At 47.3% G+C, this 16,823-nt stretch overlaps 1 protein-coding gene across 1 annotated transcript; it reads left to right on the top strand.

The window, feature by feature from the left end:
* Nucleotides 1-3,648: 3,648 nt before the first annotated feature.
* glmp (glycosylated lysosomal membrane protein) lies at nucleotides 3,649-8,328 on the top strand. The gene is made up of 6 exons (XM_084695565.1): nucleotides 3,649-3,778; nucleotides 4,974-5,246; nucleotides 5,785-5,979; nucleotides 6,606-6,824; nucleotides 7,021-7,292; nucleotides 7,688-8,328. Exons 1-6 carry the CDS (start codon nucleotides 3,668-3,670, stop codon nucleotides 7,860-7,862), a joined length of 1,245 nt encoding a protein of 414 aa, XP_084551691.1. The 5' UTR covers nucleotides 3,649-3,667; the 3' UTR covers nucleotides 7,863-8,328.
* Nucleotides 8,329-16,823: the final 8,495 nt, after the last annotated feature.

The raw sequence follows: 16,823 nt of genomic DNA, 5'->3' as shown, positions 1-16,823 counted from the left end.
ATTCAGTTCAATTCATTGGGAATTTCAAGCGTTCGGGTAAAAGGTGAAAAAAATAAACGGAACAGACAAAACAAAGTTCAATCAGCCTTGGAATATAATAAAACAATTATATCTAAATCTAAAAAGCAGACAGCGACAGAAATATATATATATATATATATATATATATATATATAGACCTATGGCTATGGAATATTTGCAGTCATATGTAGGCAATAGAATAATATATCTAGTTATAGTTAAAAACAACCGACACCGACACTATGGAAAAAATTATGAGGACACCTGGCCATCACTAATGTCTGAGCTTGTTGGACATCCAATTCCCAAACCATGGAAGTCCCCATTGCAGTTTTAACAGCTGCTACTCCTCTGGGAAGGCTCTCCACAAGACACAGAGAGTGTGTCTGTGGGAATTAGTGCCCATTTAGCCACAAGAACATTGGAAAGGTTGGGCTCTGATGTTGGGTGATAAGACCCTCCATTTCCATATTGACCTCGCTTAAGTGCATTAGGGCAATTCTGTGCTTCAAATTTTGAGGCCAGAATTTGGGGAAGGCCCCTTCCTGTTTCGTCTGGATATTGTCCCCATGCACAAAGCAAGGTCTGAGAGGTAGGATCTCTTTCCCCTCTCATATTTTCCATCTCACATTTTTGCTGTGGCTCATTCAATATAAGACACCCCAGAGATAAACTGAAATAATGATGTAATAATCCCCTTGGACTGATGACTGGTCACGGGACAAAGCATCATCAACATAACCTGTTACCCTCTCCTACTAAATATGATTGGTTGTACAGACGATGTTTTGCCCATTCTGTGATTGGACGGTTCTCAGACAACAGTATTAGTCCACATTCTTCTATGTCATTGTAGGACAACCAATGGGAACAGTTTGGGTGTTTCTTTACATTTTACTTTGTGTTCATTTAGTCAGGACTGCTGTTGCAACTACGTAGCTACTTGCATGCAGTGGAGCATTGGAAGGTCTAACCTTCAGATGGCTGAGCTTGTGTCCTTGGGCAAGGCACTTCACCCTACTTGCCTTGGGGGAATCTCCCTGTACTTACTGTAAGTTGCTTTTGATAAGAGCGTCTGACTAAATGTAAACCCTTCTCCAAAACAATGCACCTACCACAGTCTACTTTATAAGAGAAACATGTAACAATATCTGAATATGAAGGCATTTGTTAGATATTTTTGAATTTATTTTTGTATAACTAAATGTGGCCAAGCAACTAGTGTGACTTGATATTTTTGTAAAAACAAAAAACAGTTCTTTGCCTTCCTGTGTGTCTTGTCTATTTCAACTCCCTATAAACATACTGTATATGCACATATAACTTAACATGATGAGGGATGCAGTCCCGATAAACAATGTCTTTGTATTTTGACATTCGTGAACTAAGAAAGTGAAATATAAATTTGTAACAGACAACTCTGACACAAGGCAGGATGGTAGACCCAACTGCGGACACGAAGCGGGGTAGAAGGGTTTTATTCACAACGCAATCTCGTAGGCCAGGGCAAGCAAGGGTCGGCAACGAAGAATCTATGCTGAGGCACACTGGGGCAGAAAGGCTCGTTGGTCGGTGGGGGGTCGGAGGTCGTATCGGGGCCGAATGGCAGAGGTACACTGGGGGCAGGTTCATGGTCGGGAGACAAAACAGGTGGCAATCAAAAACCGAGAAAACACTATGACGAGAAAAAAACTGGAATGCTGGAAACGACTGTGAAGCACAAGACGATCTGGCAACAGACAGAACAGAGGTTAAAAAACAGACGACAATAGGGAACACCTGGTGAGGGGTGGAGACAAACAACAGGTGAAACGGATCAGGATGTGACAAATTCTAGATTTTCAACGCTTTATTGGGATGATGAACGACTATTGTCAAGTATATCCAGGAACATGTTTCACTTGAGCTTTTTAGCTTCAATGTACTCTCTCCTCCCTCAGTTTCAACTTCCGTTCAGAGAGCGTTCCAGCAAGTCCTGCATGCTCCCCTGATCGACCATCAGGACACGCAGGGTGGTCTGGAACATGTCCTGCCACTAGACCACCTGCTCCTGGTACAACTTATCCTGTACAGCATTTGAGGCCCATCTTTTCGTTCATCAGACTCCTCTGGGGGGTGACCTCCCTCTGCTGGTAAGTCTGGCCCACGTCCTCGTACTTCTGCTGGAGGACCTTAAGCTGGCCTTCCATCAGGGACTTCTCGCTCCTCAGAGACGCCACTTCGAGTTCTAAATGCTGCCATTTCCCCTCCAGGGCCTCGCGCGACCTCTGCTCGTTGTCCATCCCGACCAGGTAACAGTCAAGCTGCTGCTTGGCAACGGAGAGTTGGGGTCTGAACCCTGGAGATGTCAGTCGCCAGCACCTCCATTCTGTTCTTTGCAGCAGTGGCTTGGTTGATTGCCCTGTCATTGGACACTGCTCTGAAATAGCCCATCCACGAGGTGCTGGAATCTGAGGTGCTCTGATAGAACATGGTCTGGTCCAACACGATTAGTTTTAAGACGGTCATGGTTGGGTCAAAAGTGATCACAGACATGATGGTTGGATCGAACACTGCATGATACAACCCTGTTGTGTTGAACATGCTCAAATGTAATATGGTTGGGTTCAACCTGGTTTGATTGAACACCCTTTCATAGAACACGAGTGGGTTAAACATCATCTCAAATAACGTGTCTGGGTTTGTCACGGTCAAACTGAATATGTTTGGTTGGAACCTGGTGACGTTGAACATGGTCACAGTGGGATGGAACACTGTCACCGGCACCACGTCAGTTTCCTAAAGATAATACATCCATCATGGTTTTATTTCAGACATTTAAGTTCAGCACAGCTCATCTTTCAGATAAAAGTATTATTAAATAACTTGTGACATCATAACAAGCTACAGCTCATGAACATCTTGTTGGCCATTTTACACTTTGTGGTCATCCAGAAATCTTATATTTGAAGAGACAATTTGGTGTGTATTTTATCTTGGCTACATATTTTTATTGCATTGACTTGCTGTGTAATAAAATCAACACCATTTTAAATGTCAGGGTATAACAGTGTACATAACAACCTTTCAGACAGTGGTTTATATCCCAACAGGTTGTTATCTTCTGCCACGGGTTGAGGAAAGCGTCGTCTTTCCTTGGATCGTGGCAAAGACATTTTGTCCAGTTAAGAACAAGCTGTAAATTGACTTGCTTGGCCATTCAAATAAAAGATTAATAAAGATAGTAAAATAATGAATACATTGAAACAAAAGTTGCAAAAATGCTCACTCTATAATATAAATTAATGTGTAGTTTGTCATGGTGATGTGTTCTCATTAAGCACAGTCACAGGTTTGAAAAGGGGTGGTCTATTACTGTAAATAAACTATTTTCTATAGTTTATTCTAATTTCACACAGATGTTGATTGTTGTCAAATGTCTCTCAAGGAAAATAAGGACTTCAATGTATGTTATTTACATATTATAAGCCTATGTTTACGATTGTGTATCTTCACCCATACACTTCATCAACTTCTCATATACAAATATTATGTTTACTTCACTCACAACTTCGAGCACTGTCCATTGGTAAATATGACGCGCCATCAGCTGACCAACAAGGAAGCGGGCACGTGATTTAACTTCAACTACCCAGACAAAACAAATATGGCTTCGGTTACGACAGCATACACTTTAATGCATTGTGTGTTGTTTTTGCTTTTAACGGTTCGTTTTTCCTCGTGTTTTATGAACTGGGGTGATGGCTATCGACGGAAGGTGAGATTATAAACCAAGCTCTTTGAAAAGGTTATATAGAGAGGCACTTGACAAGCTTTGCTGACTTAACTTCCTTGTGCTAGCTGTCTCAATAGCTGACGCCACCGGAATGTTATATAGTTACATTCCTATACATCATTTGTCCCCGTCCAATTTGAGTCACTCAATCGTATTTAATGAACAGCTGCAGTGCTGGGTGGTTTTTGTCAAGGTATTGGAAACCACCGGTTCATGTGAAGTTAGGGATCAAGGGAGTTGTCTACACTACAGAATGAATCTACCAATAGTAGTCCTCTCTTATACGAGAACACAAGTAGATCGAAACATTGCATTTCAGAATAAATCCCTGAGATACTACAGCATGTGTTGTAGCCTACAGCACACTACGGCTCTCATATATTAACGTAGATGAGACAGACGCGTCTGGGCTAACGTGAAGGGTAGTCAACATATTCGACCATAGAACAGTTAACAGTCAGATCTAGCCCGCTCTGCATATACTGTAATGACAATAAAACAATGTTACTCATTGCTTTACTTCAGCTTTCTGAGTGAATAGTCCTCCCCTTGTTTATTTCTTTCAAACCAACAAGTATCAGATAGCTAGCAGAGACAGTCCATACATTGCATTTGTTTATTCTATCTTTATAGATTTCTAATGGATTCTCAACGTATTGGAGCACCCAGAAGGCGTGTCTTACAGATGTCTGAATAAATAATGTTGTGTTGGTGACTGTGCCTCTTGAAATTCCAGTCGATTGTCGATGCGTCGATGGTTCGACACCTGATTGTTCTACACCAATAAGGTAGCTGCTTTTTGTCAACATGGATCGATATGGTTGGAAAGTGGAACACTTTCAGGGGCCGGATTTATGGTCATCCAGGTAATGTGCAAGGTCCCATCCTCTATTTGCCAACCATATCCATCCATGTTGACAAAGAGCAACTACCTTATTGGTGTAGAACAATCACGTATTGAGCCGTGCCACCAAAATCCTATTACACTCTGAAGAAACTAGTTCTGCATAAAACATAGAAACATCTACTGGAATTTCAGCGACAAACTCTTTTTTGGTAGCTTAGCACAACTCTTTTTTTTATGAGCTAAAGATTGTGTAGATGCCAGACTGTGGAGCGGGATGAAATGATAACAGGGTTCACCTCACAGCCTATCTCTATCACTGTACTCTCATAGGTGTCTCTGGAGTTGAACCCAGGTCTCAGTCCCTCACTCACTCCGCCCCCTGGTGTTGGCCTGGTGCACGCGCGGGCCGAGGGTGTCAACGACACGCTGCACTTCCTCTTATGCAGCCAGGGAGCACCGACCTTGCTTCTGGTGCACACCAACTCTTCATCCTCCACTCTGGTGGTGAACTGGCCTGCCTTCCTGGCTCGCAATACCTCCGGCAGCCTGAGGGTGGAGCCACAGAACAGCATCCTCTACAGTAATGCTGTCGTCTTTACCAGGGTGAGGTGTTATTATGTCTGTTGAGTGTGCCAAGGAGTTTTGAACCACTCTCTTCACTTCTAACCCGTCCCCTCACTTCTAATCCTTCACTTCTAACCCCTCACTTCTAACTCCTCACTTCTCTAACCCCTCCCCTCACTTCTAACTCCTCACTTCTCTAACCCTCCCCTCACTTCTAACCCCTCCCCTCACTTCTAACCCCTCCCCTTACTTCGAACTCCTCACTTCTCTAACCCTCCCCTCACTTCTAACCCCTCCCCTCACTTCTAACTCCTCACTTCTCTAACCCTCCCCTCACTTCTAACCCCTCCCCTCACTTCTAACTCCTCACTTCTCTAACCCTCCCCTCACTTCTAACCCCTCCCCTCACTTCTAACTCCTCACTTCTAACCCCTCCCCTCACTTCTAACTCCTCACTTCTCTAACCCCTCCCCTCACTTCTAACTCCTCACTTCTAACCCCTTCCCTCACTTCTAACCCCTCCCCTCACTTCTAACCCCTCCCCTCACTTCTAACCCCTCCCCTTTGTGCCACCCAGCTATGGGAGTACGACGATGTGAACGACACAGCGGACCCCTCCAAAGTGCCCCCCTCCAGCTTCCTGGCCCCCTACGAGCTGCAGACGTTCACCTGGCAGGACCTCAACGCCACGCTGGACCCCGTTTCCTACACCGCACTGCTGTGCGGAGGCGACGGTGGGGACAGCTTCTCCAATGGCTCCCTCTGTCTGAAGGTGAATGTAACCGCAGCCTTCATTGTCCCCTTCACAGTGTTGCACGAGTCTTTGGCGTTGTTAAGGTCTCCGCCATAATGTCCTATGTGCATTGGAATATGCTTGAAATTGGGCTGCGTTGCAAGTCTGCGCTATGAGCTTCAAGAAGCCACTATGGATTAGCATAGAATACTGAGGCAATAGGAATTGTAGTCTTTAAAGCCTGTAGCACTGTTATGAGCACTCAGCGTTAAGGTAACATTAACTACCATGTAACCACAAAGCAATACCCATAGTAACAATATAGCAGGGCAAAGCAGATGTCAACATCGAGCTTGTTATGGTAACTCAACCTTTAAGGGCCCCTTTACAACATCCACTTGGCTCTTACAGCCCTGCCCCATACTGTGCCTTCTTACACTTTTGTAATAACCTATACCTCTAAGACTTATTAGTACTAAATAATATTCTACCCAATTCAATTATATACAATTCCTATGTACCTTCAATGTTAATAATATAGATATACATATAGTTAGTATATAGTTACTTCAGTTACATGATAGTTAATGTAACCTTATGGTCACATACTAGATAAAGTGTTGCCAGACTGTTTTGGCTCACGAAGCCTCTCTTCTTCCTGTTAGTTCTCAGCCTTCGAGGCGGCGGGGCGTGAGCAGGGTTGGCCCAGCCTCCTACACAACGCAAACTCCTCCCAGATCAGTGTGCGGCTCGACGGGGTGAAGCCACGGTCCAATGGGTCCAGGTTTTCCCTGGAACTGCAGTCGGTGGGCGGAGCCTATCCCATGAGCAGAGTGGACGTGCTTCGCTCCATCGATGACGAGTACACCCCGTCTATATTCAAGGTGACTGTCTGTCTGTCTGTCTTACTGTGCCTGTCTGTCAGACCCTTTACTGTCTGTCTGTCTGTCTGTCTGCCTGTCTGTCTTACGGTGCCTGTCTGTCAGACCCTCTACTGTCTGTCTGTCTGCCTGTCTGTCTGTCCCACCATTGTCCTAATTCCTCAGCCTGCTGGTTGTTGACGTTTCTCCCTCCTCCCAGGTGTCTCAGTGGGTGTCGTCTCCCCCCAACTCCTCGATCTCTGGGCTAGGCTACGCCCAGTGGAAGCCCGTAGCCTATCGGAAAGCCAAGCCCGTGTTTGAGGACGCCACCCCCTGCCACCACTCCCCCCCAGAGGCCCTGGCCGGGCCCCCTCCCTCTGGCCTGGTCCTGGCCTTCTATGCGGAGGGCTCCCACTCCCCCACCACCGGCCTCAACATCTCCTTCAGCATTACTGGAGACCCCTACTATAACACCACCGACTACCTCAGCTGGTAGGGGCTCCTGCCACACACAAACACACACACACCAGGTCCCCTTGTAACTGTACAAAAGGTATTTTTCTTCATAAAGTGATTGGTTTCTCTTATCTACCCCTCTCACTCCTGGCTCCCTCCCTTCTCCTCCCACTCCCCCCCCCTTCCTCCTTTACTCTATCCTCACTCTGATGATCTCTCCTCCTCTCTGTACACACCCCTCCGTCTCCCCCCTCTTCTCCATCTTTCTCTGTCCGATTTCCTTCTCTCTCTCTCTCTCCCTCCCATCTCTCTCTTCCCCCTCTCCATCTCCCTCCCTTTCTCTCCCATTTTCTGTTTCTCCCTCCCTCTCTCCCATTTCTCTCTCCCCCCCTTTCCCTCTCCCACTCTCCATGTCCCTCCCTCCTCTCCAGGACTGTTCTGGTGGGTCTGGGCTCTGCTCCCATGGACTCCTTCTCTGCTCTGGTTCTGACCATCATGGCGGTGGGCTTGGGAACTCCTCTGCTGATTATACTGCTGGGCGGAGTCTGGGTCTGCATACGCGGGAAAGCCACACCCACGCCTGCAGCCTATGAACCAATCAACTGAGGCCAAACGGCAGAATGGATTTACATTGCCCCGCCTTCAACCGTTGGCAGACCACTGAGAAGAGGCTCTCTGGTTTCAGGCAGATGTCACTAAGACTGAACCTTTTTTTTCTAAATTGCACTGATGGACATGCAGAATCAACGACTTAGGTGGAGCATTAGGCTGATGTACTTCCCAGGATCCCTCAGTTGAATCATCAGATTTGTTTGTTTACACTGTTTGTCTCTACACAAGGAAGACTCTGACCAACGCAGAACATTCCAGTTAGTGATGTTTTATTAGGGTATTTATCAAACGTACCTTTTGCTAGAGACAGCATTTTAAAAGAGAAGCAGGGCTGTGTCACAGTCACTGTTCTCTCATTGCAGGTGATAGGACTCGCAAGGATAGAGAACAGGTGAATGATCTGAAATATAGTAGAGACCTCAGGGAAACAGAGGAGAGAGAGAAGGCAGGGAGAGTAAGGGTATGGGGGGGGACAGGAGGAGAGGTAGGGGAGGAGGGTAGGGGAGGAGGGTAGGGGAGGAGGGTAGGGGAGGAGGGTAGGGGAGGAGGAAAGGAGAAGAGGAGAAGGGAACCTCAGGGGAAAACCGAAGGAGAGGCAACTTCTTATCGTTTCGATGCTATATGGGTACATTGTTACAAGTGTAAACACAGCAAGTGTAACAAGAAGAGCGATAGAGATGATCGAATCATTGAGAACTGTCCGTACTGCAAAATTACAATATCCCTCTGGCTCAGACCAACCCAAGGTGACGTCGTGACGTTCGTTTAACAGCAGATGTGACGGCGGCTGTTTTCTGCCTGGTGTTGACCCCACAGGGGTGGAAGACAGGAGGCGGGGTCTGAATGACGGGAAGGGACAACGAGACCCGGAGGAGGACGGTAAAACCGTCATGCTTTTGTACTCTGGGCTTCACTGGTTTAAGGTTGGTAAATGAATTCATAGGGACTTTCTCTTTGCCATGCAGGGCTGTTTTAAGGGGATTTGTTATGTATTTGATCACTGTGGAGATTGAAGATCGTCTGGTTATTAATAATGGAACAAATGATTAAAGAATGTTTTCTGTTGTATGGTGCTCTGGTGAATTCTTTCATCTCACATATACTCATGCACAAGCACACACACACACACACATACACACTGCCTGATCTTTTCAGCTCTACCGAGACCTCAGTGACGAGGATCTTAAAGGATCAGAGCATCATCCCTCTTTCTGTACACCATCCAGCCCCCCCCAGCACACACACACATGTACATACACATGTACATACACACATGTTCAGACATAGACACACGTACATGCATCCACACACATGCCTGTTATGTATTAAGAACATCTGTCAAGTGCAGATAGTTTGTTAACACACACATTCTCGCTCGCTTAAATCAACTCAAAATGCCCTGATGGCATGTATGTTACAAAGCTACATGGTGTGAGCTCACTGGGCATGAGTAACTCAAGGGGCCCAGGTTCGATTCCCGGGTGAACGATGGGATTTTGTTTGTTAATTGATTGCAGAACAGGTTAGCATTGACAGAACAGAGGCAGTATCAAACGCACACACTCACCTCAACACAACATCCAGTCAGTGCACTGAGGGTGTGGAGCTGAGCAGTGTGGTGGGAATATCCTCAATGTTGGGATGAAAACAAACCAGCATTTGCATCTTCATTCCACCGACTACATCATGAAGGAATATAGAATTCGTAAAGTAATATATTAAATAACCATTTCAATAAATAATACACAGATAAATCATATATACATATGACCTACTATATACACTTGTAATAGTGTTTTTACATCATTTCGTGTTTTCATACCGAACATGAAGAATGACTAGATTGAACCTGCATACTTAAATATGAATGGATTCATTCATTACAAATGACTTGATGCTTTGCCCGAGGTTAAAGATAAAGAAGTGTATATTGTGATCATAACAATGTGTGTTAGCTCTGCATGAACTTGTCAACTCATCAAAACCTCAGGAATGTTTCATCAGTATGTAACCTACCTTTTCATCGACTTTGTGAGTTCACAACTTCAAAAGAAGCAGAGGACACAGCCTGCTGCCTGTGATCGCGACTGTCTGGTGACCTGATGAAATCACCCTGTGAGCAGGAAGAGAAACGGGGAGTACCAGCTAGCGTCTGTTGTCTAGTGATGTCGCTCGATACCTGCACATCCACAGAACCCACCAAAGCAGAATGTAACCACTGCTGGATTTAAGACTGTCAGTAGAGACCCTTGGTAGATGATGACATCATCCCTCTGGAAGGTCTGTGAACCAGCTGAGACTGTACGAATCTTCATCCTTGCCTGAGCTTGTGTGAAACTCAATCCCACCTCAAAACACTTGATGACTTGTTACTTGTAAGTATTCAGAACCGACTCTGCAAATCAGGGAAGCAGATGGACTTCATCATTTATGAGTTTTGATTTAATTACAGGTAATAAATGAAATGATAAACGTCCACACGTATCAAAACGGGTTTCTTGCATATCCTCTCCCCTTTTCCCCCTGTCCCTCTAATACTGTCACCGTCTGTCAAGCAAAGCAGAAATGGTGTGTAAAATGATGTCCAGAAAGTTCAACTGTGTTTTTCTACAGTAGCTCTCTCTCCACTCAAGGATCCAGTTGTTCAGCCAATCAGACAGATCCTGGCTCCAGGACGCCTCTCTGTGATTGTACTACACTGTGATCAGAAGCTGGTTGGCCCCCATTGGTTCGGATCTCTCCAGCTCTGTGTGGAAGAAGGTGGAAGGTTTGGAAGGTGTGTGTGTGTGTCTTCACCCACAGGGGGCGCCATAACCATTTAACTGCCTCGTTCTGTCTGTGTCTCCGTAGTCTGGAGGGAAAGAGGGATGAAGATGGCCTCGACAGCTCACCTCACAGAACCACCGTGATGGCGCAAACGCTTTGAGAGAAGATGAGAGTCGGGGCTGTGATGTTTTGTCGGGGATGAGTACAGCTCCGTGGCAGAGCACTGACAACAGATCAAGAGGGCCCCAGGTTCAAACCCCCTCCTGTATGTTTCTTTGGGTAAACGCTTCTGCTAAAGTAAAATGTTTGTTTTTTTGACAATCGAGTGGTTGTGCTCCTGGCAGGAGCAGAGCTGAATGAAGAGGAGATGAGTGAACACTGGTGTTCTGATGCCTTGGATACCAGCGGCGGTCTTATCTCTTCTCTGCACGCCTACGCACCGTAGTCAACAGTTTCCTGAGGACAGAAGGTTAGCCTCCTGACTCCAACATATTTCAAGGGAAAGAAACACGAAAACACGGTTTGTCTTCTGTGTGAAATGTATGCATCAGACTATATTAACAAACTAGCATGACTTGGCTATTTCTGAGGTGGTTCACATTGTGACATCGTTGGAAAGCCCTATGATGTCTTCTTAATTGGACAAAAGAATGAAAAACAGAGGGGGGGGTAGGATTGCAAAAGTGCAAGCCCTAAACTATCGTGGACATCATTGAACGGGTGGGTCAGGGGAGGTCAAAATGAACATATCCTTATGTCTGTAGCCAGGCTAAACACTGCAAGTAAGCTACACTCCAGTGACCTAGATAACGCCTTAAAGGAAACAACAAGACTTATACATTAGTGCCGTGTGAGTCCGTTTTTCGAACACCCGGTTTCGTCTCTGCATTCGGGCGGTTAAATGTTGAATATTTCATCATTTCCATGAAATACACGACAGGGAGACATCTGGTTGTACCTAAGACAACTCTTGTGACAGAGCAAATACACATGCTACAGCCTCCAGCTGTGGAACACACGCATCCACGCACACACGTGCACATATATACATTATATACACACACACACACTTTCACCCCACTGTTGCCCCATCCCAGCCAATCAGAGTGCAAGGGCATGTCCAGGCCTTATATGGAGTCCCAGGTTGAGATGGCCTCAGATCACTCAGACGACTAAAGAGCAACATTTGCCTTCTGTTGTGCGACACAGTGAATTTCTGTCTCATCTCTCTCTCTCCGTATTGCCCATGTTATCGGTGTACATCTCTCTCTCACATACACATACACACATGCACACATACTGTCACTCTATCTTCACCTTCTCGAGCATCTCTCTCTCCCTCCTTCTCTCCCCTCTCTCTGTATCCCTCCCCCTTCTCTCTCATCTTTCTCCCATCCCTCTCTCTCCTTCTTCCCATTCCCTCCCATCTCTCTCTTTCTTTCTCCCTGCCTTTCCCCTTCTCTCCCATCTTTCTCTCTATTCATCTGTCTCTCCCTTCCTCTCCTCCCCCATCTCTCATTCTCCCTCTTCCTCCATCCCTTCCGCTCTTTCCAAACTCCAAATTGCCCCAAATTATCGCCTGTTAAAAGATTCTACATGTCACAAAGGGACCAAGCCAAACAGCTGTGCCCCCCCACCACCACCCCAACTCCCACCTTAATTAAATCCCCTAGAGGCCCCCCACCCTTCTATTAAAACCCCCTATCCCCTCACCCCCCAGACTCCCCCCAGAGTCCTCTCCCCCCCGGGATCTTCCATAGAGATTTATCCCCTCCCCTCCCCCCTCCCCCCTCCCTCACCCAATCATGGCCCCAGACCCCACCTGGTCTCTATAACCTTCCAATAGGACCCTTCCGAATGCATCATGCACCAATCAATCACAGATTAGGCCCCCTGTCATTGGCCAGGCCAAGTTAGATTACCGCCTCAGATTAAACTGCCTGTCCTGGCCATCATCCTGGCCTCTAATTTGACATTTCATTCCGCCAGCAGACTTTTTCATCCAAAACGGTATAAAAATAGTGCATGAAGAAGTCCCAGCATAAAAATCTATATTTTGGGGTTTGGAGCCGAGGTACAGTCCCTGCACGTTCCTCCCATGGCACGTTCTGGAAGGAAAAGGCCTCAGTCATCTCAGCTCCTATGATGGAACCTTGTAATTACCGTCCACGCCACGCCAAGCTCATGCATACTGCATGAGGAGACGGAGGGGTGTGCAGAGTCTGGGAGGTGGGAGCCCTCCATATGGTGATGAAGAGTCAGCAGATGTAGCTCCTCAGCCAGCCTGTTTCCACTCTCATCATTAGACCTGTGTTGAGGACGAGCGCAGACAACTGAAAGCCCTGCATCTACAGGGCTGTGTTCATCCATATGTATTTATCGTGGAGCACTGGGAACACACACAGATTCAGGGTTAGCACCGGGGGCTAGTCGATGGTATTTTGAAGCTGTCAGCCCTGTTTTTAATCCAGTTGCAATGAGTTGGGTTTGGGGGGGGGGGGGTAGCTAGTGTGGCATTATGGGTAGTGATCTGTCTCTTCAACTGTGGGTGTTTAGCTTACGCCCCAGAGCACCTACCCAGAACACACCTGGGCCCTCCAGAGTAGTGGTACAGGAACAGGTCTATTGCACCTCAGTGATCTCTACAATAACACGTGACCATGTATTCATTCAGCGTGAACGAATCGCGTGTTCTTTTGGCACAAAGAGAGTACAAGAAGGGGGTTTTGAACCTGAGAACTCATGACCTACAGTCAAAAGCTCCCGCCACTGAGCTATACCAATAGCTCAACCTATACCTAGAATGATAACAGAATAATCCTGTACAGTTGGAGGACAGTGCAGGGATGTGGTGTGGAGGTGCCTCACAGTGAGGAGGCTGGGAGGACGCGTGGTGATGAAGGTGTCATGGTAGCTGGGTGTACATGTGTTTGAATCCCACCGTCAGTCTATTCTATTCTTTATATTCTATTCTATTCCATTCTACTTCCCTTTACTGATCTTGTGGGGAATTCAAGTGTTCTTGTAACAAAGGGAAGGCCGCAATTGAACAGATACGTAGCAGCAATAAAATGAAGAATATAACAACATACATGTCTTATACACACAGATAAATCTTGCCCTGCCCTGCCCTCCTGCCCTGCCCTGCCCTGTCTTCCTGTCCTGCCCTCTCCTCCTGTCCTGATCTGCCCTGCCCTGTCTTCCTGTCCTGCCCTCACCTCCTGCCCTGCCCTGCCCTGTCTTCCTGTCCTGCCCTCTCCTCCTGTCCTGATCTGCCCTGCCCTGTCTTCCTGTCCTGCCCTCTCCTCCTGCCCTGCCCTGCCTTGCTGTTGCTGCGAGGCAGGTGGAGGAGCACCCAGCCCCCCCCCCCCCCCCCCCCCCCCCCCCGGGGTCCAGACCCCACCAGATAGCATGCTGTCCTATCACCACAGTCCCACATTGCTGCCCATCAAATATGCAGGCCCCCAGTGTCCCTAAAAGCCTTTGGTTGTCATGTTATTTTTATAAGCGAGCATGTGCGCTGTGCGTTCATCTGAGATAGAACGATACATCAGCTGCTGAGATGCGGAGCTCTTACACTGTGGCTGGGAACGGCTTCTCTGTTTGTGTGTGTGTGTGTGTGTGGTCATTTGCGTGTGTCTGAGTGTGTGTGTGCGTGAGGTCATCTGCGTGTATCGGAGTGTATGTGTGCCATTGTGTGCGTGTGTGTGTGAGAGCGTGCGGACGTGTGCCTGTGTGTATGAGCTCAAGGTTTGTCATCATGTAGGGGTAATAAACCAGGATGTATTTTTAGTTGCTGTTGCTATACCTTTTCCTTCTACTCCCCCTCTTCCTCGTCCTCATCCTCCCTCTCTTCCTCTTCGTTTCCGGCTCAAGCCACAGAGAAGATCAAGCTCCATGTCCACCAACACCCTCTCCTTGTTCCTCTCTCCTCCTCCCCTCCCCCGCTCCCTTCTCCTCCGAGGAAAGAGCAGCAACTTGTGTTCTCTCCTCCTGCGGCGCAGTCACATCGTTTGCTGTTGTTGTCGTCCTGTTGGTCTATACACCTGGGACGTGGTGTGGGTCCCCGTATCCCGGCGGGTCACGTCATCGGTGTCTCGACGGCACCACTCTACCGGAACGACCAGACAAGCCTGAACACGCACGGTCGGAGGAGACGGTGGGAGAGCGCGCCGTACTCCAGCTGTCAGCTCCCATCCGTCTGGGCTGGGTACAGCTCAGTCGAGGAGCACTTGACTGCATCTCAAGACGTTCTCAGTTCAAACTCTTTACGTTGCTTTGGATCAGAATCTGAATTCGGTTTATTCGCCGTGTATGTTGTACAAACGCTGAATCTATTGTGGCAGGGAGGTGCCAACACTAAACATATACGAATCTTCAATTAAGTGAAGGTACAAAAGTTGAACTATTTCTAAGAACGGAACAATCGAAACAGAACTACACAATCTAAGAATAAAATAATTGGATGAAAGGGTTTACTGAAAGATAAAGGATGACATGCTGTTGCGTTGCATCTGAGGGGATGTGGAGCAGAAGTACAGAGCATACCGTCCAAGTACACCAGCACAGGGCTCTCAAGTCTCACGCATACGTCGTGAGACTCCAGCATTTCAACCATTTATCACGCTCTCACGTACACCTTGTATTTCTCAAGCTCAGAAGGGGTAACTTGTCCCGCTATAATTAATGAATGGACAAGGAGCAGGCGTGCAGGAAGGTTCATAGCTGTCTCAAGTAATACCCACCCCCCCACCCCCGCGGTCTCCCGGAATCTTTGCACCCAAACATTGACAGGTATGGTAATGTCATGCCAAATGTTTGATAATACTTAAGAGGCCTGCGAGCAGTATACAGTAGTCCAACTATATTTGCAGTACATTCAGTGTACAGTTCAAGTATACCAGCAGTACAGTGTATAGTCCAAGTATACTATCAGTACAGAGTAAAGAGTTCAAGTATACTATCAGCACATAGTAAATAGTCCAAGTATGGCAGTACAGAGTATATAGTTACAGCTCCAGAGCCAGATTCTACCAGGCTGGTGACTCACAATAGAACAGCCCCTCCCCCCCACCAACCTCTCATCTCTCCTCCTCCCCCCTCCACACTCTCAGTCTCTCTTCCCTCTGTCCCTACTCATCCTTTCCACCTCCCCCCCTCTCATCCCCCTCTCATCCACTCTGCCTTCCCTCTCATCCTCACCCTCTTCCCTTCCTCCACTCCTCCTCCCCCTCTACCCTTTCATCCTCTCCTCCAACCTCTCTGCCCCCTCATCTCCCCCTTCGTCCATTCCTCTCCAGTTCTCCCCCTCCTCCTCCCCCGCTCTACCAGAGAAACAACCAGTTGATGGGAATCGTTCCTCACGCTTGTGTGTGTGTTGTCCCTGCAACTCCATCTCCTGACCTCCTCTGTGAGGCGGGGCCCATCAGGCGTCTCTGCCTCCATGCTAATCAGATACTTCCGGAAGGATTCCGCCCGAGCCTGTTGCCGTTTAAAACACGGAGCTCTGCATTGCTTCCCCGTTCTCCTTCATCCATAATTAAATCGGAATACTTGATTCCATCCTAACGGGTGATGCGATCAAAAATTAAAGCCCCCCTCCCCCGAAGAAACACAAAACGCCACATTAACAAGGAAAGACAAAAGGATGGCAGCTCTCTTTTTCAGTGTAAAGGATTTATTTCACAGTTATGCATACATTAGTCATTTTCCACCATTGTTGTTAGTCGACCCAGTAGTGCTGGCTAGCTGGGAACAAAGTCTCTATCACGCCTGTCTTTGGCTCCGGTCTCAAGGAGGTCTCAGTGCCTGGAGGTCTGGTCTGCCCTCCACACGGACACATCCAGCGTCTCAGGTTAGCAGTGCTCTCTGAAGGCATACCGTGGCAGAATATTGCTTCTGAAGATAAACACTCATCTAGTCAAGCTTACAGGTATCCCACGGCGGGAATTTGATTTGGTTTGTGTGTGTACGTGGGCGTGGGTGTGTGCATGTGTGTATACAGTGTGCGTGTATATGGGGGTGTGTGTGTGTATGTGTGCATATGTGTTGGTGTTTGTGCATGTGTACGGGTGTGTGTGTGTATGTGCGTATCGGTGTGTGTGAGGTGATCTCAGTGCTTCTGACTGCTCTGTCCTACATGAGACGCTCACCGCATGTTAATTTCGACTCACTGACCTATGAATCACT

This window comes from Hypomesus nipponensis, chromosome 4 (genome assembly GCF_054491055.1).
Source record: "Hypomesus nipponensis isolate SF chromosome 4, ASM5449105v1, whole genome shotgun sequence".
In the NCBI taxonomy this organism is placed as follows: domain Eukaryota; kingdom Metazoa; phylum Chordata; class Actinopteri; order Osmeriformes; family Osmeridae; genus Hypomesus; species Hypomesus nipponensis.
This window is presented reverse-complemented; position numbering and strand designations above follow the sequence as displayed.

Excerpts from the sequence above, each read along its gene's own strand:
- glmp (XM_084695565.1), top strand. The coding sequence starts at position 3,668 with ATGGCTTCGGTTACGACAGCATACACTTTAATGCATTGTGTGTTGTTT. Across the intron at positions 5,980-6,605 it reads ATGGCTCCCTCTGTCTGAAG|TTCTCAGCCTTCGAGGCGGC; the intron begins GTGAATGTAACC and ends TCTTCCTGTTAG. Across the intron at positions 7,293-7,687 it reads ACCACCGACTACCTCAGCTG|GACTGTTCTGGTGGGTCTGG; the intron begins GTAGGGGCTCCT and ends CCTCCTCTCCAG.